The sequence below is a fragment of the Mesoplodon mirus genome (genome assembly GCF_964341445.2).
Source record: "Mesoplodon mirus genome assembly, chromosome: 20".
Lineage (NCBI taxonomy): Eukaryota > Metazoa > Chordata > Mammalia > Artiodactyla > Ziphiidae > Mesoplodon > Mesoplodon mirus.
In genome coordinates, this window is record NC_138996.1 from 17,057,669 (window position 1) to 17,083,588 (window position 25,920).

The 25,920-nt window shown below is 44.4% G+C and overlaps 1 protein-coding gene across 1 annotated transcript in view; it reads right to left on the reverse strand.

Moving 5' to 3' along the window:
• NRG1 (neuregulin 1) overlaps positions 1 to 18,373 on the reverse strand; it is a gene marked incomplete at its 5' end in the record, with an annotated part of 1,029,511 nt that extends 1,011,138 nt beyond the window's left edge. Inside the window, one exon of the mRNA XM_082608837.1 lies at positions 17,662 to 18,373. Coding sequence (XP_082464963.1) covers positions 17,662 to 18,373 — 712 coding nt within the window. The remainder of the gene's footprint in view (positions 1 to 17,661) is intronic.
• Positions 18,374 to 25,920: the final 7,547 nt, after the last annotated feature.

Sequence of the window (25,920 nt, forward strand, 5' to 3'; positions counted from 1 at the left end):
GCCCATCAGGTCTCGTTTCCTTCCTAGAGAAATACTAACGTCCACGTGTGGCGTCTGCTCATTCAGACACGCACTTGTTAGCACAGACCTTTTAGAGAAACGATATCAACTCTTAACAGGATAACCTGGCTTGTTCGTTGCAATCTGTTGAAGACACGGTTTTGTCCAAATGGATCTGACTTCAACACCCTCAAAATGCATCCAGTTCTCCCCACCCAATCACCCATTTGGACACTCTCTGAAGATAAATAGGAAAGTGTCCACTAGCAAACGTGGGTGTCCCCCACGACAAAGAGGGCAAGATGGCCTTGCTCAAAGGATGGTGTCACTAGAATTCTCCCCGACTGCATTGCTCCAATCCTCGTCACGGTTCTAACAGAGGAAATCAAACGACCTGAATGCAAAAAGATGTTCTGCCTCTCAGCAGCTGCCTGACCTTTAAAGTTCTGTAAACCTCTTCGAATCTTGGGTTAAAATTGGAATAGAGTGATACACCTCGCAAGATGGTGCTCAGGAATAAAGGAGGTAAAATATGTAAAGAATGTTCAGCACATACGAGAAACTCAGTAAATTCTAATTCTCTCTTTTCTTACCCAGCTTCTGATTTTCCAGAAAATCCTCAATTTTACGCATTGAAAACACATTAGGGACCCAGAGACCAAGGACTCCCAGATCTCCTGAAGAGAGTTCCCAAAACGCAGAGTCTCAGGACAAAACCCTGGACCAAATGAATTATTAGCTCCAGGAGTTAAGCCCAGGGATCTGTATACTCTAATGTACAAACCCTGCTTGCAAACCACCTGTTTGTCCAAGATCAGAACATTTGGTCCAAAAACCCATCTGTGGTTCTTCGGGGTGAATTAGACCAAAGGGCATGCTGCTGAGGTCAAAGGTTTCAGAACTGTTCTTCCTATTTTTTTGGAGATTTCCTTTTCATCCCTTCCTCCATTTCTTTTGATTTATAAATGTACAGTTTTCATAAATCTGATTCTTAGCTTACGTACTCTGTATTAAAATTAGGCAAACCCAGTGTAAAAAAAATCCTTGCACGAAAACACCATTATTGCACAGAAAGTAAACAAATGAAAACAGGAAATTCAAAACCATTCTTCCTACCGTAGCTCCAAGTCCTCATGCAAATACAGGTATGAATGCGTCAATTCAGCCGCTGACTAGACAATAAAAAGACTGTATATAGATGGGCAGGAGAAACGCATTCAGTTACTGTCAGAATAATAACTTTGCATTTCTTGACTGGCGCTCGTTAAAATGCCCAGTCAGAGCTTCAGATAAAGGTAGCTCTAATACATGGTCCGAGGACCTTTAGACTCAAAAATTTTTTTAAATTAGGTTGATAGATGTCACTTCTCAAGTCTTTACGTGACGAAGCATTAAATTCCCATAGGACCCATGTACCTACTAGACAGTAGTTAGTTCTCAAGTCAGCGTGTCACGAAATATTTGAACCATTATCTGTCACTGAAGTGGCTTACGTGGTACGCAGAAAAGAACTCTTAGCCAAGGGGAAAAGCACTAATAAAAGGGTGACCTTCAGCAACACTTTAGTTACACTATATGTAACAATTTGATGATTTTTTTAAAAAAAATCATATCTTTATACAAACTACCCACTAGATCCTTCAAGTAGAGTCGTTCTTCCCAACCCCATGTCAAAAAAAGGTTGCGTTTTTATATATTTATTCATTTATTTATTTTTGGCTGCGTCGGGGCTTTGTTGCTGCGCGCGGGCTTTCTCTAGTTGTGGCAAGCAGGGGCTACTCTTTGTTGAGGTGCGCGGGCTTCTCATTGCGGTGGCTTCTCTTGTTGCAGAGCACGGGCTCTAGGCGTGCAGGCTTCAGTAGTTGCAGCACACAGGCTCCGTAGTTGTGGCTTGCGGGCTCTAGAGCACAGGCTCAGTAGTTGCGGCGCACGGGCTTAGTTGCTCCGCCACGTGTGGGATCTTCCCGGACCAGGGCTCTAACCCGTGTCCCCTGCATTGGCAGGCCGATTCTTAACCACTGCACCACCAGGGAAGTCCTGGTTGTGTTTTTAAAATGGCTTCCTGCTACCTAGGTTCAAATAAATAAAAATATTGCTAAAAGCCAGTCTTGATAATCCAGAAGCTGGCCATGAGTACTTCAACCCACCCCTGTCTGGAGTCCACCCCTGGCACTTGGCCAGAACTCTTTACAAAGCCTCCATGCTGTTAACAAACTATGTGCACTTTAAAATGCAAAAAAATGGTACAAATGAACTTATTTAGAAAACAAAAATAGTCACAGATGTAGAAAAAAAACTTATGGTTACCATGGGGGAAAGCAGGGGCAGGGGAGATAAACTGGGAGATTGGGATTGACAAATATGCACTACTATATATAAAACAGATGATTAACAAGGACCTACTGTATAGCACAAGGAACTCTACTCAATACTCTGTGATGACCTATATGGGAAAAGAATCTCAAAAAGAATGGATATATGTATATGTATAACAGATTCACTTTGCTGTCCACCTGAAACTAACAACATTGTAAATCAACTAGACTCCAATCAATTTTTAAAAATAAGAAATAATAAAATGCAAAGCGTTTGGCAGCAGTCAGCACTCAGGAAGTGCCGCTTTGGGCAGGCTCTCCCTTCCCCACCTTCCGAAATGATTTTTCTAGGGACACAGCTGACCACTTCTCCCATCCTGATTCCTTGCTAAGTCTTCCTTTTCCTCCTCTGGTTGCTCCTTCCCTGTCACCTCTGTCCCCTCCTCTGCCTCACCATTAAAGGGTGCTGTTCTTCATGCTTCATCTTCTACTCACCTTTCCTCACCCTTTACCCACTTTCCCTCAAGCAACTGTATCTACTCCCTGGGGACAGAAATAACTACGTCCTTGTCCAAAACTCCCATGTTCCTAAATCCAACTCAGACTTCTTTTTCTGAGTTCCATCCGTCCAAGTGCTGACTTGGCATTTCCATTTGGACGGATCAAAAACACAGTAAGCCTCACCCTCCTTCTGCAGCATGCCCCATCCCTTTCCTAACGCGCACACAAGGGCTCTTACCGGAAACCCAGGCGTCAGCCTCCACATCCCCCTTTACAGGCAATCTCCCTTCAAAACCAAGATGAAGAGATGCCTCCAGAACCATCTCGAGTCCCCTTGCTTCTCTTCATCCCTCCTGCTCCCTCTCTAGAGCGAGCCCACATCCTCATCCCACTTGGAGCCCCGAGTTCCCTGCAGGCACCCAACATCCCTTGCCGTCCGTTCTCTGCACAACAGCCAGCTGTGATATTTTCAAAATGGAAATTTTATAACTGATGTTCTTAAAAACCCTCTAGCGGTTTCCCAGGCTTTTACGACAAAGTCCAGAACCTAAAAATTCCAAAATAATCTGATTTTTCTCCTTACCTCTCAGACCTCAGTCTTGCCTCCTCTGCACCGACAGCCCTGTCTGCTGTTCCTCTTCCCTGCATCAGGAATGCAAGTGTCCTTCTCTCTTCCCACTCCCATAAGAAATGTCTCTTTCTCAAGGAGACTTTCTGATATCTTTCAAACTAAGTTAGTCTCCTGTTCTACGTTCTCATGATACCTTGTACTTTTTCCCCTGTAAAAACTTAGCACAATTATATATATATATATATATATATATATATATATATATAATATATATCACAATCCTTTCTGTAACTGTTCATTCTACCCTATTAGCTCGGAAAGAGCCATGCCTAATTTCTTCATCACCAGGATTCCAGAAAGCAGTAGAAAGACTAGCAAATAATGGATGCCCAATAAATATTTGTTGAAGCAGTCAATTAGTAAAGTGCACTCACTGCTTCTCTTTTTCTATCACTTACCTACACTGTTAAGCGATCTCATGATTCTCATAATTTATTTAAGCAACATCCTCAGAATGGCCCCTACGATCTCTCTCACAGGTCAGGAGTGCCTAAATCCAAGAGGAAAGGAATAGGACTTGGGGGGCTACACAAATTGACTGAAGAAGTGGTAAATTAACAAATTTCTAATCCATTTTAATGAATGAACAGATACGTCCCTGACTGACCTGCAGGTAGGACACTGCCTTAAGCTGTTCTGGAGCCCAAGAACATCGCGGAGCCAAATGGCCCATGATGAGGCGAGGTTGAAGAAGAGTACCACACATATATGATGAGTCCCTATTCTTTACACATAAGTTTTTTTAGTTTTGTTTTTTGGTCCCACCATGTGGCATGTGGGATCTTCGTTCCCCGACCAGAGACCGAACCCACACCCCCTGATGTGGAAGCACGGAGTCTTAACCACTGGACCACCAGGGACGACCCTACACGTAATTCTTAAGTATCCTCTTTATATTCTCAATATTTAATAAAAAAAAATTAAGAGTACAACAATAACATGCATCATGTAGATGCACAAAAGACTAATTATTTTACACAACTTCACAACCACGCATTTATTGTCTCTGTTCACCTGTTATGAGTTGGTTCCTTTTCCTGCTGGGCTGCACAAAGGAAGCACAGGCATACAGCCAGCACATCATAAAATCACCAACAATCCTTACTAACAGAAAGTAGGTGGATAATACTGGCAACTTAATCAATTTCATGGACTTTTTGATAGTATTTTAAAAAGAAATATTACTGAGTACATAATGACAGTTATTTAGCAAGTTCCTGGAAATACAACTATGAAAAAAGTTAATAAAAGTGATTTAAAATGGTGGAATGATTACTCATCAATACCGTTAATACACTGGGCAGGTTGAACCTAACAATTTTGCTTTTTACAGGCTGCTTGACCAGCCATTTTTAATTTATCCTGCTAAGTAATGTGATCATGAAACACAATTAAGGCGGCAGTGATAAAGCCTGAGAGTATTTCTCCATGGCCCCTATATCAAAATGATTTGTTAAACACAGAGCTTTAAAAGGCATCCTCGGGGCTTCCCTGATGGTGCAGTGGTTGAGAGTCCGCCTGCCGATGCAGGGGACACGGGTTCGTGCCCCGGTCCGGGGGATCCCACATGCCGTGGCGTGGCTGGGCCCATGAGCCATGGCCGCTGAGCCTGCGCGTCCAGAGCCTGTGCTCCGCAACAGGAGAGGCCGCAACAGTGAGAGGCCCGCGTACCGCAAAAAAAAAAAAAAAAAAAAAGCATCCTCAACATGCCAGTGAAAGGCAGTGACTATGGCCTGACCCTCTGCATTTCCAGTGGTAGCAGATGAAATCAGACAGAGTGAGCATCATATCTTTAAGTGTTAGCGCAAAACCTTAAAGATTTAGTGAAGTCAGACAGAGTAATATTGTATGATATTACTTATATGCAGAATCTTAAAAAAAATGACACAAATGAACTTATTTATAAAACAGAAACAGACACACAGACTCAGAACTTATGGTTACCAGGGGGAAGAGTGGGGGGAGGGATAGTTAGGGAGTTGAGGACCGACATGTACACGCTGCTATAAAGGAAAAAACTAAAATGGATAACCAACAAAGACCTACTGTATAGCGCAGGGAACTCTGCTCAGTATTACGTAACAACCTGAATGGGAAAAGAATTTGAAAAAGAAGAGATACATGTATACGTATAACTGAATCACTTTGCTGGCCACCCAAAACACAACATTGTTCATCAACTATACTCCAATATAAAATAAAATGTTAAAAAAAAGATTTAATGCAAAACCAACCTGCAAAATGCGAAGCTGAGCACAAGAAAGAGCACGTAGTTCACATGGTACTTATCTACCGTAAACATGGGTGGCTGTTATGTCTGCTCTGCATGTAACTATTCGGCTCACCCCCTGCAATGAGGCAGCAAAAGGCAAATCCGTCTCCTTTTTCCAAAGGACAGCGGAGCCATTAAGAATAAAATGACCACTGCAAATTGGAACCCTGCCTATTTCAACCAATTTGGTCGGAAGTGAGGTTCAGCTTTGCCTCAGGTGTCAGCACCAGTCTCTTTCAGAGGAAAGGAAAGACTAGACTATCTTTTTTTTGTTTTTTTTGTTTGTTTTTTTTGTTTTTTTCCGTACGCGGGCCTCTCACTGCTGTGGCCTCTCCCGTTGCGGAGCACAGGCTCCGGATGCGCAGGCCCAGCGGCCACGGCTCACGGGCCCAGCCGCTCCGCGGCATATGGGATCCTCCCAGACCGGGGCACGAACCCGTATCCCCTGCATCGGCAGGCGGACTCTCAACCACTGCGCCACCAGGGAGGCCCAAGACTAGACTATCTTGTGTCTGTCTACTCACTGGCAGAAATAAAGTATTGAATTTGCACTGTAATACATTTGGGGTACCATTTGTTACAGCAGTTAGCCTACCCTAACTAGTACATCTACGATGAGAAAGGCAATGTTCAAAAGGGACAAATTCCCTTAAGTAAGATTCAGTCTTTGTCAGTATTTCTATTAACAACAGCATGTATTCCTTTTCCTTATTAAAAGGAATATACAATCACTATAGAAATTTTAGAAATACACATGAAAATCCTAACATCAATCATTCTAATGCCTAACTGATAACATTTTGTTATTTAGATTTCCAGGCTTTTATTTCTCTTTAGATTGACAGATGGATATAAATAGATAATAGTAAAAGCAATTATACAGTCTGCACTATATTTTTTCACTTGACAATATACTGTGAATGTATCTGTAAGTCATTATACTTTCTTCTACAACAAGATTCTTAAAGACAATACAATCCATTATATAGCCATACAGTTTTATGTAACCATCCTCCCACTGAAGGACACAGTCTGGACCAACGGGTAGCAAAGGTACAGAAAGTAGATAGAGAAGCAGACCATTATAGGAAAGAATGAATAGTAGGTGTAAATGTAAAGATCCCTCCAGCCACGTGGCACGTGGGGAGCCATGCCATCCGTGTAGCACAGGGCTCCAGGTAGGAGAAGAAATTGGACAAGAACACTTGGATAAAAGGTGAATGCCTTCTAAGCCATTCTAAGGAGCTCAGATTTTATCTTGATGGCAGCCGAAGAGGTTTAAGCAGGGGTATAGTACCATCTTTTCTGCTTCGGAAAGATCATTAGCAATAGTTCAGATAATGAATTTAAGACGAGGAGAATCCCTGAGCAAAGATAAGAGGCTGTTCCAGTAAGGCTGAGAACTGCTACAGAAACGGTGGAGTTGGGGTGGAAGGGAGGGGTCTGAGATGTGTTAAGGAGGTAGAATCAATAAGATCTGGTCACCAGATGGATATGGGGCAGGAGAGGTTTCCGGTTGGGCTAACTAGGAAGACACTGATGCTACCATATGGTGAGGGGCTAACTAAGCTCTTAGGAGCACTTACTGCTCTATGTGGCACAGAATAAGCTGTCACTCCAGGAAGCCACTGGTAGCAACAGTGACTGTAACAGGAGTAGCGACAGCAGTTTCATCATTAGTAACCAGGTGTCCAGACGGACTGCCAGGGGACAGGATGAGAGCCTGTTTAATGTGTTTACCATGAAGTGTCTGTAGGACATTTGGGTGGGTTATCTGGTAAGTGCTTGAATATACTGATCTGGAGCCAGAAAACAGAGTCCGGGCTAGAGATATGGACCTAGGAGCCATGGTTTCTAAGCACCATTAGATCTGCTAGAATAGCTGAACTCGCCAGAGGCAAAGGAAGGAGCAAAACAGAAGTAGACACAACGCAGTTGAGTCGTGCCCGGCCCGTGTGGGCACTGCCAACGCCTCTTCACGCAGTGATTTTAAAAGATCCAATTATTTCTCATTTGACAACTTGTTTCTGTATTGCTCCTTCTACTCACAAAGGGACTAAAATCTATCATCCTCCGGCCCCAACCATAAATATCATAAGCTGAGAAAGAAGGTCTTTTAACCCAATTCTGCATGAAGGTAGCAACTCTCTCCCCACCATCATCAGAACTGGTGCCATCCGGCTGGAAACCAAGATTTCCCTACTCTCTGCGCTGGTCCCGTCCATTTCCACAACAGCACTAATTATTAAAAACCTAAAACAGTGTCAGATTTACACTGTTAAAATAAATAAATAAAAATTCACAGTAAAGCACTTTGAATCTTCTTTGTCATTTTATAAAACAAATGACTGAACTTCTTGCTTTAAAAGTCTACATTTGTAAATGAATATATTGATCATACTTTATAGCTTCAAAGACAGGATCTGCTTTTTGAAAAGACGATGCTCGTGAACACAAATAACTATTTTTGACAGTGTAATAAAATGACCCAAAAGGCAAGGGAGGCGAAAAGCTTTGGACGAAAGGGGAGACGCTTCTTCACTCTCCTTAAGCTGTCACTCCTCTTTCGGAGTGTCCAAAAGTTTCACAATTGTTTTTCCATGACTTTTCTCCACAGAACAAGACTAAAATGAGAAGAGAGGGAGAGAAAAGCTCCACGGGCAGTAGCAGAAGGGGTTTGCACGTTGGGTCATTTCTGAGATGAGGACCAGAGGCAGTTTGAATGGACCATGGCAAGCTCTTTACTTCCACCTTCTCATGCCGCATATTAGGGAATTGAGGCCCAAAGAGGTAAAGTTACTCACGCCAAACCACCCAGGTACTAAACTACAAAGCTAGAAGTGGAAAGGAGTTCTCCTGACTCTAAGGCTGGGGCACTTTTCACTTGTGGATAAGCTGAGGACACCCCCAAGTGTCTGGCTGCAAGGATACTGTGGTTTCCCAGGTAAGGCAAGACATTCACAGCTAGAAAAATTGTTAAACACATCAGTTTTTAAAAAACAAAGATAACATAAGGGAAATGTGAAATGCACCACGTATAAAGTATGGAGTAAAACATACTTTGTATGGTGCTCCATATTCAAAGGCTAGAGTGAGTATTTCTGGCAGGATGGTTATTAGGACTGTCGCGGAAGCACTAGGATATAGCTGTCCCTTGAAGGAGACATAGAATTTCCATGGACAGAAATGAGGGAAGCAGCAGACCCAGGCAGAGGAAGTGGCATATGTAAAAACTAGAGGATTAGGAAAGTGCATGGTCTGTTCATGAAGCAGACTGGATAAAATCGTTCACATAGTACTAGGGACAAAGATTAGGCTTGCTTTGGATTAAGGAGGACCCTGAATGTCAGGGTCTAGAGGTAACTATGATGCATCCATTGAAAGTTTGAGCAGAAAAAGAGGTCTAATAAAAGTAGCATTTTAGAATGATTCGTCCTCCAGTGTAGGGTTTAACGAAAGTCAGTTTAAAGCAATGGACAGAATAGAGGCAGGGAAATTATTTTAAAAAAAAAGGAAACTTAATGAGTAAATAAAAATTAAAAGATGCTGAGACTAATCCAAGTGTGATAAGGTGTCTCTCTGGACCATGTTGATAGCAATATGAATAGGAGTACAACATTCTTACTGTGACTAAAGGCTAAGTTTAATCTTTAAACCTTTTATTGGTTTTTATTAAGCTATTGTCTATTGTAATTTTGTTATTTGGTGGCTTCAGATTCAGGAGCCTAAATGCTGGGTAAGTTAAGAGTTGAATAGATGAACACCTCTGTTTCTGAGAACTTTTGTTTATTAATGACAGTGTAATTAGAAGCACTAACTTTGAATAGAAAACAACAATACAAAACTGCCCATCACCACCTCACACCCATCAGGATGCCTATCCTCAAACCAATAGAAACTAATCCACATTGGCAGGAATGTGAAGAAATTGGAGCCCTTGTGCATTGCCGGTGGGAATGTAAAATGGTACAGCTGCTGTGGAAAACAGCATGGCAGTTCTTCCCAAAATGACACATAAAATTACCATATGATCCAGCAATTCCACTTCTGGATATGTAACCAGAAGAACTGAAAGCAGGGTCTCGAACAGATATTTGTACACCCATGTTCATAGAAGCATTACTGACAAGAGCCAAAAGGTAGAAACAACCCAAGTGTCCACTGACAGATAAACAACGTGGTACATACATGCAATGGAATATTATTCAGCCTTCAAACGGAATGAAATTCTGACACATGCTACAACACAGATGAGTCTTAAATTCATTATGCCAAGGGAAATAAGCCAGTAACAAAAAGGCAAAGACTGTGTGGTTCCACTAAAATGAGGTAAAATAGAGTCAAATTATGGAGACAAATTAGAACGGTAGCTGCCAGGGGCTGGAGGAGGGGAATAGGGAATTATTGTTTAATTGGTTTGGGGTTTCAGTTTGGGAAGATGAAAAACTTTTGGAGATCGATGGTGGGGATGGTGGCCTGTGAATGCGAATGCTTAATGCCACTGAACTGCAACTTAGAAATAACTTAGATGGTGAATTTTATGTTATTACAACTTGGGGGAAAAACACACTCACCAGAATAAGACTGTGGTCCCAAAATGCTTGACTTTTTAATAAAATTCCCACTGCAATGAAAGAAAAGTTGCCACGGTTTCTGAGGAAAAGATGTGAGCCATCTCAGTGGATGGGAATGAGGACCTTGGAGGAGAGAGTACCTCAGAGGGGTCCAGGCTTGCAAAGAAATAGAGAGCCGGGGAAATTTCAGAGCTGTGGTCCTTGTGTGCTGATGGCATGACCATGAACTCTGAGCAGAACATCTCCATCCAGGCAGCCACCAAAGCGCCTTCACTGTCAGAGTCACCTCCCGAGGACAAAGTCTAATGACAAATTTTACCTGAAACAACGACAGCTACCCTTCTCCTCCTCAGCAGGCAGAAGCCCCTCTCCAGGTCTGCACTGAGTTGCAGCCAGGATGCTCCCTGCGGTAGAAGAAAATGCCGCCACCGCATCTGCTGCTTCACGGATGACACGTCGCCCGTGGTGTCTCCAGGGCCGACCAAGAAAGTGTCAAGAAAGTGGAGGAAAGGGATCTCATTGTTCACCAGAGCCCAGATGGACAGGCGCCGTCCCACCTACATTCTAACCAAGAGCTGACAGGATGTTCACCACAAAGGAAAGAAAAAGTGAAACGTCAGTCATCCAAAATCTTTGCTTATTACTTCCGAGGGATACAAGCAGTCTTTTCCACCCTGTTACGAGAACCGCACTTACAGGGCTGACGTGGTGAAACACCTGAGGGGGGACCAGGGAGAACACAGAATTTCGAGAGCTGAGATCCAGCGCCCAAAGCAAAACTGGTGGGGATGATCTGGTAATGGGTCTGCTCAAAACGGTGGCAGGGATTCACTGACAATCGAAGACCCCTGTTGTGCTTGGAAGTCTGTACAACCCAGGGAATTCCGTGCCCCAGCTGGGGCTACAGAGTACACAGAATACAGAATATTAAAATCCAGGAATAAGTTATGAAGAAACAAATTTTAGGAAATTAAATAACCTTTCTCGTTAGCCCAAAGGTTGATCCAGAGGAGGAAATGGTGTCCTGAGAAGGTGTGGTTCTAAATGCTACTTCCTACAAAGAGGCTAGCTCACCAAATTAGAGACCTGAAGAGAAAGAATCAGGTTTTGTTTGTTTTCTCCAAAATTCAGCCTAGAACAGTGATTGCCACCATCCAACAACACCATCCAACAAGCATCCGGGATGCCTCATTCATTCATTCATTTGATTATTTAACATGTAATTAACCCACACGGGTCAGGCAATATGTGCCTATCACAGAGGGAAAAAAAGATACAAACTCAATGAGTGAGTTATAACCCGGTGGTCTTAGTAAGCCCCTCAATATTTTAGCCTCCTTTGCCTTAACAGCAATTCCCAGACTAGAGACAAACATTTAGGACAACAGTACTACTGCTGTGACTCTCCAAATGCAGCAGAGGGGGCTTCACCTCTCTGATCATGACCCCTCCATGCCCCGGGCTCACGGGTGTGCCCACCACCAAGACCCTAGGGCCCACATCAGGCATGTCCCCTTGTGCTGGGCTCTCTTCAGCTCACACTTGCTGGCACCGTAGAGCGAAAGAAGTAATTCCTTCCTCTAGGTTCTGGGCATGACCTCCTAAACCTGGCCCCCAGCTCCAGAAGCAGGCAGCACTCGGAGCTGTGCTCTTCTAGTCCCCAGCACACTGACTGGGGCAGATCTCCAAAGCCAGAGCCCTGGGCTTTGTAGGGGGGAAGCCCCTGAAATAGAGATGCAATGCAGGTTACCATCTATGTCTTCATGGGAGGGACAAAGAGCCTATCAGGAACTGAAAGACACCTATTGTAAATTCACATCTGTTTTTTTTTTTTTTTTGCACCGTGCAGCTTGCAGGATTCTCAGTTCCCTGACCACCGATTGAACCCAGGCCATGGCAGTGAAAGTCCAGAATCCTAACCACTAGGCAACCAGGGAACTCCCAACATTCACATCTTGTGATCTAGGACCTCCATATTCTGACACACTTAGACCCAGACAGCAGAATTCCAAGGTGTCAAGAGAAGACTTGTCAGTGTGACGATAAGCAAGCATCAATACATCCTTTGCTCTCTTGAAGACTCAGATCCACTCATGGGCCCCATCATTTACCTAAAGCTTTACCCTGCAGTGTCCTCACAAAGGAAATAGAGATGAAGGGAAGACACAGCTGAAGCCTGAGTTAGGAACTGATAGCTCTATCTCCCCTGTACCATCCAAGCTGTGAGTAAACTTTCTTTTTGTTTTTGTTTTTTTAGTTATAAAAAAAAAAAAAAAAAAAAAACCAGGATATAAATTTGGCTAGGTCCTAATGGGGAGAACCAAGGTTAGGATACAGTTTCTCAGGAAACTATTTTCCAAAGGGAAAAATATCCTGGTTCTCTGGAAGACTAAAAAAATAATGTCAATTACCACTTAGGCGTCTCTTTCTAGGATGGCTGGGTGGCAAGTCTATGCTGGGGGGGACTATTTCCTAACAATCAGATCTATGCCAAGCAGAGATTCGTTAACCCATTTTAAGCTTTCAACTTCACCAAAATTTCTTTTTTTTTTTAAATCTTCTTCGACCTGTATGGATCATTTGCAGATGGAGAGTCAGGAGACAAGCCTTCAGAAACAGGCTTAACTCAAGCCCATCACAGCCCTAAACAATATGAAAACACAGTAATATGAAATACAGCCTCTCAACTAGCACTTAACTCAATAAGACTTAGGTCTGAATTCTGTAAATCTGCTAATAATTCAACTTTAGGTTTTAAAATGTGACAGGCTGTATCACTAATCAGCTGTTCAAGTATTAGAAAGTGACTGATATTTGGGACAGTGGCTAGGTCATACATTCTTTCATAATGTTACTTTCATTTTAACTTAAATTTCATGAGAACATAACAGCCCAGAGTAAAATGTGCATGCACAAATTTAGAGCATTCATACATGAATGGAAAACTGTCTACAATAGCCATTTCTGTTATTTAAAAGTAAGGACATTAAAAATTCGTTCTCACTTTCTTATGAAAACTTTGACAAAAACATGTTGTTACACTATTGTTTTTGGTAACAAATTGCATGAGTCCATAAGGGCCCTAATTTTTTTTTTACCTTTTGTTTTCTTTACAAACTTTTTCCATTATATACTTTCAATGACTGTAATAATACATGAACCCCTACCACTGTTTCTCATTATATACTGTTTTCATTATCATTCATTTATATAAGGCTAATCAAGATACCCATTCAATCAGAACTACCTACAGACATAATTTTTCCACATCATTTGAGCATATCAAAAACAACCAAACAAAAAACCTAAGTATTGCTAAGTACTGAGGGCAGATGAGAGTTTCAAGATCTTTGGACACCTGGCCAGTTCATCACTTGTCACTGAAATTTAAAAATAGGTTTTAAAAGATGTTACGTTTATAATTAAGAAAAAAATAACAGGAAGAAAATGGGCATCGAAGCAAAGGAGATTTCCTGAACAATGAATAGATTGCATTTGACAAGGGCAATAACCCGCCCAATCACGTCTTTTGCTCTCATTTGCTATAAATATACAGGCCAGCGGAAGCACAGCCCATTGTTTTGACCCTCAGGGCTGTTTAAGCTTCCTGGTCTTACCTAATACATTAAGACATATGGTAAAACTTTCCCTAGATCCAGAGGATTTATAGATCTCCCACAACTGATGAGAACGATCCCCTAGTGCTTGTAATATACTCTGATTCAGATATTTAAATTCACCTTTTAAGATATTTTTATTCCAAAGAGTTGTTTTCCCAAATGACCCATCTTGGTTTCATTTTTTAACATAAATATATATCAATACATACACGGTTTCTCTACTCAACAGAAAGAAGTGTTCTAAATACAGTACAGAATTGACAGTAAGATTTATACAGTTTAAAGAGAGCCATCACAAGCACTTGGGAAATTACATTTACACATGTATTTATGAAAGACAAGCAGTCAAGCTGTATCTGTTCCTATTGCTAGACCCTTAATATAGCTTCTATTAAGAATAATTCTCTTCAATAGTTGGCTGGAAAATCCCTGCAGCATTTCTGTCATTTTCATAACACCATAAGGTCAGCACACTTTATTAAATAGTTATTGAGGACATGAGAAAAAGAAAGACATTGATCATAAATATTTGATAAACATGTTTGCATTATTATACATTCCAATATGAGATAATATACTGAATATTTAGATTGGCTTGTAAGAACACAACTGATGTACAAATCTTGCATGGCCCAATTACAGATGTTATTCAACATCAGTATTTTTACTCCTTTTGGGGAATCAGTTACAGCCTAGTGTAACCGCAATGCTTTGAAAACTAGACGTGTAGTCCATCAAGCAATGATGTGTTTGAAGAACGGCAATTTAATTGCACAGCAAATTATTCTGCATTCCAATAAATATAAAACCTAGAAATGTCTTAGCCTGTGTAGTGAGCAAGAGAGAAAGCAAAGACTGGGAAGAATTTAACTGTAAAGGAAGTGTAATTCACACAAACCTCAAACATAAAGCAAACAAGCTATGAGATTCCGTGTTGTCGTCTAAAATACACTACACAGTTTTTGTTTCCAGAAGTCCATTGTTCAGCGAAGAGCTTCTTTTTATACAGACTCTACTCAGGAGTTTCTCTTAGATGGGGAGGGGGGGCGGGGAGGAGAGAAAAAATAATTCAGGGAAGACTTCCATTAGCTCAACCCTAAGGCTAATCTGTTGCTCGTGTAGTTCCTACCCTAGTAAGCACCCTGTAGGAAACGACACTGCAGCTGAGCAAAGGAGAGCTGGAAACTGTTCCCCTGGGTATGATATCGCAAAATGACTTGGCTATATCCCCTCTCCAGCCTAGCGTCGGGGCTCAGGCAGAAAACCATCGCGCCCCCAGGGCAGCTTCGTGTGGTTAGCTAAGAGCCCTCCGCTCCATCACTCTCCCTGAAATCTCCTGACCAGAAGCGCACAGAAGCAGCTCAACCACGACAGATGCAGTCCCTATTCTCTCTGTACATTTTTTGTTTCCAATTTGTGTTCCTTTGCCTGGTAGGTTCTGAATGGCATTGTTAAACCAGACCACACAACTGGAAGAATTCACACGTTTTCACACACATACACACTTTTACACCCCATATTCCAAGTATGGATTTACTGAGTTTCCATTATATAAAATAGCTTATACTATTTACTTATAGCCTACAATGTCACAGTAACTACTATGTTCGTAAAAATCCAAGAGAAACTTTGAGCACGATTTCAGTTAGTCTTTAGCTAGACCTGTTAAAGTCACGCGGTATCGTACTTTAAAGTACATAACCCTAAAATCACCAAACATACACAATAATTACACAAACCTGAAGCAGTAACTTCATGATTTCTTAATCTACTACATTACACGCAGGTGATTTCCAGTTCATTTAAAAAAAAAAACCCTGCTTTGTTGAGCATGCCACAACTTACAACTATGTATTTCCTTTGACTGGCAAACAAAAGGGCAAAACTACCTTTAGTGAAGCTTTCTCGGCTTAGAAGCACGAAAATAGTATTTCTCCAGACAACATGAATTTTCCATTTCCAAGCGTCCTCTGGACCCTTATAAGAAGTTTACCCCTGAAAACTGACATCTCTTTCTAGTTAGAAGGCATAACTAACACCATGGCTTATCTAGCAACACCCCACCCCCATCCTAGGCATCACTGCCAACTACGATCCCCTTTATATTAACTTCCACCATGTGCAGTAAATGATCCACAACTCATATGGTTTGGGGTAAAAGCAAAATCCTTCCTGAATGGCATACAATAAAACACGTGAAAATGGGATGACATCGTGGCTTAAAATGTTTTGTTTCAGATTCTCTAACAGAATAACATATGACGCAGTTCAATGGTGAGGACCTTTTGTGTTTCCTAATAAGACAGCTCCCAGCAGAGAGTTTCCCATGTTTTATAGTGACATCTATCAGCCAGACCCGGGGAATCCCAACGTCACTCAGCTATTCTTCAGCACCACTGTTTGAGAACAGCTTCCGGCCACAGAGTGGTGCAATCTTAACAGGTCTCTGGCACACAAAGTGCATTGTGAAAATAAGGCAATGGAGGATAAGCAATGCTCTTCCCTGACATCAAAACCAAACCTGTAGGCGTTAATTAACCGCAGGCTACAAGCATCAGAAATGCTAATCAGAAAGTTAAATAACTGGCCATCACCTGATACGAATTGAAAAGAGCTGACACACTGCATCACAGGCGGACTGAGCATGGCATGGTGCTGAGTTTTAAAAATTCAATTAACCCAACCATCTATCAGACGGATACAAGACCAGGGGAAAATCTATTATGTATGTTAGAATTTGTGATGTGTAATCATGTTAATTTTTGGTTTGAGAAGAAACCCCTCTATGTTTTAGTGATTACATGATCACCAGGAAATTACACAAATATTTAGAACCTAGAAATTACTTTATGAATGGCATAAACGTAATGCTACTTCAGAAATGTAATCAGGTTATCAGCTGATTCCTCACACCTGATAATACTAAGGAGACCTGGGAAGAACCCTTTGCAGTGGTAAAATCGGGAAAGGTTTTTGAAACACGATTGCTAAACTTATCTTCCGAAATTCTCCTTAAGGGCCTACATGTGAAGCTCCATAATGACACTCATCTGTTCTGATGCCCTAACGTGCCAAAGCATACTCCAAACGAAAATACTGTGAAAACAAAAATTCTTGACATGATGTCACCAAAAAGAAAACACCCAACTTTATACTTCTCACATACACATTTTCACAAGGTGCAGACTGCACCTGTCTGTTCGGACAATGAGTGCGCCCCAAACTCTGCCACATCGCAAGGGGAATCGCAGTCTTGGTGGACTCTCCATAGACAAAAACCCCTGATCAAGTCCACAGTCCAGACTCGAAGTGACGGGAAGACTTGACAGTCCTGTCCGACTCGCCTTTCCTCCTTCAGAGGAAAAGCCCCACACGGCTGCCCTTAACAGCAACTCCTAACGAAAGAGTTCAAGAAGGCACGCGCAAGAAAGCAGCCGAACCATTTCCATTCTACTTGGCGAACGAAACCCCAAGGAATTAAAAAGTTTGAGGCGGCCCCAACCGAGGACCAAACTTGGGCTTTCACCCATGGCAATGCCTCGAAACCGGGACACTGGAGAAGGCGCTGCCTGTGGAATCCAATCCGCGAACCCTCCTCCTCTGAGGAGCGCCCAGAGGCTTCCAAGCCCGAAACTCCACCGCTCAGACCGCGTCCGCCCGGAAGCCGTCGAAAACCGGCGCCCGCCGCGCCCCGGGAGTGCGCCCTCCCCGCCCCGCCCGAGCGCGCCCCGCGAGGCGAGGAACTTACCGCACCGCTTGCACAGCACCCGGCTGACTTCCTTCTTGAGGTTCCGGCCCGTCTCGAGAGGGGGGAAGGATGCTCGGAAGGCGGCCGGCGCGCGGCCGCTGCTGTTGGCATCGGGCTCCATGAAGAAGATATACCTGCTGTCCTCCTTGAGCCGCCCGCAGGAGGGGAACGCGGGGTGGCCCCAGGCGCCCAGGCGCACGGTGAGCAGCGAGTCCTTCTTCAAGCCACCGGCTTTCACCGCCCACACCTGGTGCACCTTCACCAGATAGGGCGCCTCGTCTCCGGGCTCGGCGGCGCTGGGCGCGGGGCCCGTGGGCCAGTGGGGCACGGTCCGATTGGCGGCGGGCAGCGCTCCCGGGCCCGCTGCTGACGGCTGGCGCTCGCCTCCCCACGCCCCTGCCTCGCCCGCCGCCGCCGCCTTCCTGTCGAGTGCCCCCTGCTGCCGCCGCGGCGCGTGCACCTTTCCCTCGATCACTACCGCGGCGCGCTGAGCCAGCTCCTGCACCGAGCCCACGCTGGGCGGGGACGCGTAACACACAGAGGCCCCCGCGGGAGCCGCCTCGTCGCCGGCGGCCGCCCCCGGCGCCAGGGCCGCGGTCCACAGCAGCAGCAGCAGCAGCAGCGGCGGCGGCGGCGAGCGGGCGGCAGGGCCGGGGCGCGGGGCCCGGGGGCCGGTCCTCCCGGAGCGGCGCGGGGCGCGTCGCCATCTCATGGTGCGAGGTGCGTGCGGGCTCCTGGCTGTCGGTTCGGACTCTGCCTCGCTCTCTCGCGCTGCCTCCCTTTTCCTTTCCCCTCCTCCCCCCGCACCCCTCCCCCTTACCCTCCTCCTAATTTATTTATTGGCGGGAGCTGTGGGAGAGTTGTTTACGGGAGGAGGAGGAGGAAGGGAGAGAAGAGGTGGGTGGAACCACAGAAAGGCCAAGCAGTATAAGGGCAAAAAAAAAAAAATGTTTTTTTAAGCAAAATAGAAAAACAAAAAAATAAAAGCCGCCGCCGCGGTTGCTGGGAGTGACAGGTCCTCCCCGCGCCGCCGCCGCGCCCGAGCCCGGCTGTCGGGGCTGCCGTCACCGGAGGAGGACGTGGAGGTGCTGCTCGGCGGGGAACAGTCCTTTGTGTGAAGTGATGCTGCAGCGGCTGCTGAGGCTGCGAGCGGGCGGCGGGGCGAGCGCGCGAGGGAGAGAGCCCTGGAGGCGGAGTTGCGTGCCTGGAAATCGCTGGGCGGCCGCGGCGGCAGCGCCCTGCGCCTCGCCGGCCTGTTTACCTGCGGGGCGAGCTCGGCCCGCGCCTCCCTTCCCCATGCTGATTCCCGAGCCCGGCCCGCGAGTCGGTCTTCCCGGGTCTTCCCTGGCCTGCGCGCCGCCTCCCTCTCCGTCGCCCCGACTGCTGCACTGGGAGGCCGGGCGGCGACCAGGCTGCAGTCCGAGGGGGCTGCGGAGATTTCCCGGGGGCTGAGAGGTGACGCTTCGGTGACCGAGGACCTGTTAGCCGGCTCAGGAAGGAAGGGAGCACGCGGGAGATGCGGGGCCTCGTGGCAGAAAAGTTTTGGGTGAACTGGTTACCGGAGAGTCCAAAGGGAGCAACACGTTCGCAGGAGACAGGCTGCAATTAGAACAACTTTCTATCTCGCCCGCTCCCCTGCTAACGCGCACACACAGGGAGCTCTTCAGGTTTGCTGCCTCTTCCACGGCTCCCCTCGTGGCACGCTTCAGGCTTCATTACCCTTGCCTTTTCTGCTGTGGAAATGCCCCGTTCGCCGTGATTTTCTGACCTGTGGGGGTACTGCTGATCTGAGCATTGCTTGAATAAAATAGTGGCTCAATAAGGCCATTTGGTATAAAGTTTCTGGCACTTCGTCAGCTAGTCCGTTTTTTAAAAAAAATAACTGAATGTAACGAAGGACGCCTCCGTGCCTGCTGGTACAAAGGATCCCAGGCATGAGGGGCTGTAGGTTAAATATTTTTCCATCTGAATATCACACCCGCCCCACCCTAACTCATCCCATCCCCCTCCGAACCCTCCACCCGCTGTCCCGCCAAATTTAAGAAGCTACTTTTGAAACAAGAATCCGTCATCTCCCAGGGATGTTCTGTCCCGGCAAGTACCACTCAACAGAAAGAACACATTTTTAGCATTTAAAGGAAACTATTTCTCTTGTGCTTTTTATGGTGACAAATATATTCAATGATCTAATAAAATTGAGTCGAAGCTGTGTGTTATTCAATGGCCTACTAGACCCACGCTGTGAGAATTTAAGATTTTAAAAGCACTCTAGCTACATAATATCCTTTACTCTGGGATCCTGTGAAGTTGCCTCTAGCAGTTTCTTGAAAGTAAGTCACATAAACTTTAGACTTCTCTATATAAAAAGTAAAAGCAGATTGTAAGCCACAAAGATCTTTTCTTTTTTCACCCTTGGCAAAATATAGTTGGCTAGAAAACAATGCCTTACTCTCTCAAAGTACATCTTGGACAGATGGGGTACTGAAGCTCACTGTGTGTTTCAACATGGAATTCCTATTTCTTAGGGCCTGATGGTGTGCTTCAAGAATTGTAGTAGTGCAGGTCTGACTTCCAGTATATGTTCTCTTAAATGCTCATGCTCCCCCTGATTTATTGGAAGAAAGTGGTCAGACATCCAATCCTACTGGTGTCTTCACTTTTCTTTGCCCTGACCTCACACCTTTCTGACTCTCAACCTGTTTGGAGTTGCAACTCCAGCCTAGAATGCTTTCTCCCTTCCTCTCCACCTTTCAGACCTCGTATCAGCTATCTACTGCTGTGTGACAAACCAGTCCAAAATTTGTTGGCCTAAAACAATATTGATTCACATAGCCCAGGATTCTGTGGATGGGCGATTTTGACTGGGCTCACTGATGGTGCTGGGCACTGATTAGTCTCAGATAGCCTCAGCTGAGACAGCTCATCTCTTAATGGATGTGGTCTCTTTCCTTTCAACAGGCTTAACCTGGGCTTGTTCATGGCGGCAGGACAGGTTCCAAGAGAGTGGCCAGAAGCATGCAAGGGGTCTTGAGGCCGAGGCTCAGAACTGGCACCTCACCACTGCCTCTGTTACAGGGCGAATTACAGGAGTACTGTCAATGTGAGGAGCTGGAAACTTGCGTTGCCAAGGGGCAGAGATCCGGGAAGAAGAACTGAGGCCATTTCTACAATCCACTACAGATAGTAAGCATCCTTTGAAGTCCACCTGCCCCCTGTAGCCTTCCTTCTTAGACACTCAGAGTGACCCCAGAATTTGTAGCCCCCCTGCATTTGCAATCTGTGTTGTGCCTCATTTTTGATCATGTTTTTTTGTTGTTGTTTTTTGCGGTACGCGGGCCTCTCACTGTTGTGGCCTCTCCCATTGCGGAGGACAGGCTCCGGACGCGCAGGCTCGGTGGCCATGGCTCACGGGCCCAGCTGCTCCACGGCATGTGGGATCTTCCCAGACCAGGGCACGAACCTGTATCCCCTGCATCAGCAGGCGGACTCTCAACCACTGTGCCACCAGGGAAGCCCCCATGTTATTTTATTGAGCCCAAGTGTTTCCGTTTGACTCCCATCTCTTCAACTAGTAAGCTTGTTAAAAAGCCGAGACGGTGTTTCCAGCATTCCCGTTTTAACCCAACTGGGGGGGATATAGTAAACACTCAATAAATGTCAGCTGATTAATCAGGACTGATGTGGTAACGTGCTTCCCACACGTTACCCCAATACTGCCCACCCTGTCACAGAGATGGAATAACATTTAAAGCACTGGCTTACAGGCTCAGGTACCCCTCTTAGGACCTCACCAAGCATTTTATCTATGATTAAACATAAGCTGCTTTATATGTTTTTTTAACGCCCTTTTTCTGTATCTTTTATGCCCTTACCTCACTCCCACATTCTCTTCTCCTCCTCTCTCAGCTAAGTAGTGTTAAGGGGTAACTCTTGTGGGTATTTTCTATGCATAGGTGAGAACCATTTGCACGTATTTTCCTTTCTGTTTTTGTATTGGAGTCTTCCTGTTCAGGTGCTCCCAAACGTGAAAAGGATGTTTCCCTTTTGAATGAAAGGGGGAGGGCATTTCTAATATGATTAACATATGCTTGAGAAATGTATGAACAATTGTTCAGTGTGATTACATGCTCTTCAGAAAAGGGACAATTTAATTGGTCCACATGTTTTAAAAAGACAAAAAGAAAAGGGCTCATTCTTGGAAACATCCTAAAACCAGGGTACTTAAACCCTGCATCAGACTCACCTGTGCATCACAATGCACCGATTGCCAGTCCCACCCCAAAGTTTCTGTTGCAGAAGGTCTGGGGGTAGCGCCTAAGAATATGCATTTCTAATAAGTTCCCAGGTGCTACTGATGCGACTGCTGGTGGAGAGACCACACTTTGAGAACCACTGCCGAAAACTTTAGATTTATTAACTCCAGGATCCATGGCATAATGATACTATAAACATGTGTAAACATATTTAAGCATTGTATTCAAATATTCAGTGTCCCCTCCATCACAAATTTTCCCCATCCCAGTTTTGAAAAGGAAATATGGATTGCCTCCTTGGTTATTAGAGACTGGCCCTATTTACTTATTCTGACTAGTTAAGATGACCACCTACTGACAGTAAAGGTGAGTGTTTCCTTGAGGACTTAATTAGTCTCATTGGTCATTTGGAACCAAAAGAAAAATGAGCGATCAGAAAGGTTGTCATCTTGTTTCCTGGGAATATTTTATGTGCTCAAGTGGGGAAAGAACAGTCAGACAAAATTATGCAGGGACATGTGAAATAGTATTTTTACTAGTTTAGAAAATCTGAAGAGGAAGTCCAAAGTGCAGTGGCAACCTGAAAAGGTTTTCTCACCCCCAGCACTTTATACCTGATTAGATGCTTCTAAATGGTGGCTCTTGAGGGGGCAACAGGAAATCCACAGAGGCACTGATACCTACTTTATCATCACTGACCAACAGCACGTAGAATGCACACCTTCAGCCGTAAATCATGAAACAACTGTTCTCCTGGTCGTGGTGTCCCGAATTTGCAGTCTCCCAAAGAATCCTCGCTTGCTTAGCCGCCTGTCTTGGAGCAGACATAAGGTCCAGAAAAACTTAGGACTCTGACTGTTTAAAAGTGCTTTTCTGTAACAGGCTGTAAGATACTTATTTCTGACCTGGTCATAAAATTCAAACGGTCATTCTCTGGTGTGCACCAGTCTTATATCACTATTTGTTTAGACTGTGATTCAGTTGAGTCAGTGAGTCAGCTGTGATTGCTGGTCTGGGCAGGCGATCCTATCTCTCCCATCATCTGTCCCATCTGTTTGTATGAGTTAATGATGTTTTCTGATGGGTTATTGGTGGTGGTGGTAGAGTGTGTGTGTGTGTGTGTGTGTGTGTGCGTGTACGTGCGTGCACGCGTGCGCGCAAGAGAGAGAGAGAGAGAGTGTGTGTGTTTTCTGAAGGAGAAAGGAGGAACCTGGGGAAGAAACAGAGGAAAGAGGAGGATGGAAAACAGAGGGCACTATGGGACGTGTTCCCCAGGCTCCAGCTCAGAACAAAGGCTCATGCTTATAGGGACAGAACCACAGGTAAAAGCTGAAGTGGCCATTTTGATGAAGAATGTTGTAACACTTAAAGGCGCCACGCCACGCATGTTGCTTTAAAACTCAGGTGAAAAAGTAAGAAGGCTATGTGAAGGGGAAGCCCACTTTCCATTTCTGGGAGGAAGGACCACTGCAGATGTGTCCTGAAGGATCTAAGGGGGAACAAGACAGCAGTGGGGATGTCACTGCACTTAGAAGTAACCGAGCTGTGTTCTCATGGCAGCGCCTCTTAAGAAAGAAGACAGAAGAAGAATAGCAGCCCGAGTTCATGTGTGGCAGCCCCGTGGTGGAAATTCCCAGCCATTACATAGCACACTGGAGGGGGAACGTGGATAGCAAGGTAGAGGCCTGTTATCATCACCATGTCAGCTAAGAAACTAGAAATAAAGGTATCAGTGTTAATATGACTTCCCTGGTACCCTCCTTGGGGACGATGAGATGATGAATATTAATGTTATTATTGACATTATTATTGACTGTATTATATAACAATACTATGATATAAAGAATCATTATTATCATTTTGCAGATTGAAGGCAGTTGTTGAGATCAAATACTATCTTTATTTTATCACTTTTCAATGAGCAAAAGTTTCTTTCTTTTGCCCTATTAGTACATAAACCATCCAATAGAAATAATGCTACTTACGATAATGAATATATTATACATAAGGCATTCATTTCCCCTCAAAAATTGACTTGAAAATTTCACCGTGATATCATTACTGATATTTAGGAGTAATGAATATGAATTTTATTTATTTCTAGGAACACTTTATGGGACTTGTTGTTGCTATTTACAAATATGCCAAACATGAAGAAAGAAGAGGCTCTACTGGTAGGTTTTGCATCAGCTTTCACTATATCTACTCATGAAAGAGTGGTATAAATAAATATTTTATTATCCACCCCCTAACCTGGGGTGCCATGTTAGAACATTAGTTCTAACTTTCTCCATTAGTTGATGCTTTGACTCAGAGAGAAACACATCAAATGTTAGACCAGGAAAGAATCCTAGGTATCTAGTTTGAAGTTCTTAATTTTATAAATGATAAAGAGGTTCAGAAAAGCTGACTGCCTTCCCCAGGATCATAAAGCTCTTTATTTTTAGTATGAGGTTTAGAACTGAGGCTCCAGCTCTCCCAATTCTGTGCCGTGCCCACAAGCCACAATAGTTTAACTAAAAACCCTGTCATAAGCCTCCCTAAAAAGCTGGCAGCCTTTCAAAAACCATTTCTGGAAGTGATAGGATACATAATCGTAGCACTTCAGAAACGCCAAGTTCTCAGCACCCACAGTGCTCAGTTCTCCATCACAAAGGTCTCCTTTTACAAAGGAAAGAGGTCTTGGCCCCTAAGCCAGCACTGAGCCATCTTCCGGCTGCTTCTCCTGAGAACACCATTCCCAAAAAACAACAAGCAACAGCTTGCTATTTGCAGTCCCTCTTTCTTGAGTGTTTCATTTTTCCATAGTTAAGCTCTTCTCTGGCATAAGACATAGTCCCCAGTTGGGACATGAAAAAGTTAAAGACTTTTCCATCATCTTTTCCTGGAATACATCTGTGTTCAGAAAAAATCCAAAACTGGCCCCCATAGGAGGAGGGCAAAGAAAGACTGAAGAAACAGGAAGATAATTCCAGATTGGTGGGTGTCAGATTTAATAAACAAAGGAACTTATACACGAGGCTTGTCTTGGGTGCCGCAAAATGAGCCTAACTCTGCACCCGCCCGCCAGAATCTTAAGAGTTTATATAGAGGCTTTAGCAGCGTTCAGTCACGTGTACAGCCCAGGTAGGCTCACATTACTCTCCCAAGGCTGTGACCCTGAACTGGGTCCAAGTGCGGAAATAGCAGGTGAAATGTACATTTCAGGCACAAGAGTAAGGAGCCTCCTACTGACCAGGTCCAGTTCACAGGACGACCTGTGTCACATCCTCTTGATGACCTCCTCCAACGATCAGAAGAGATTTGTTTCAGGGTTCAAAAACAACTCCACAATGACCCACCAACAAAATTCACTGCAGATATAGATAGACAGCAATATCTCCTAAGTCATAAAGTCTAAATGGAATTATGAAGACTGCTCCAAAAATAAGAAATTCATTAAGCTATAAAGAAACTCATTAAGCTATATATTTTATTACAAAGGATATGTTCTCTGAGCAATAAGACCAAAGAAGATATTATAATGGGTGTTACAAACAGCTAAATCTTTGGAATGAGACTAATGAGTCTTTCCATGGCAAGTCCTAAAGATCTTTCTACAATTTATGGTGGGATCTCCAGTTGCACTGGAACATGATTTTGAAGCCTTTTCCAGTGTTTACAGGACACATTCATCTTTCACCCTGTAATCTTATTTTTAAACTTAGTCATATTCTCATTAAACTCTATATTAGAGGAAATATCTAATATTGTGAGCAACAATATGGCATTAGATGTAAACTCTACAGCCAGATCTCCTGAGTTCAAATTCCAGCTTCAGGGCTTCCCTGGTGGCGCAGCGGTTGAGAGTCCGCCTGCCGATGCAGGGGACGCGGGTTCGTGCCCCAGTCCGGGAAGATCCCACATGCTGCAGAGCGGCTGGGCCCGTGAGCCATGGCCACTGAGCCTGCACGTCCGGAGCCTGTGCTCCGCAACGGGAGAGGCCACAACAGTGAGAGGCCCGCGT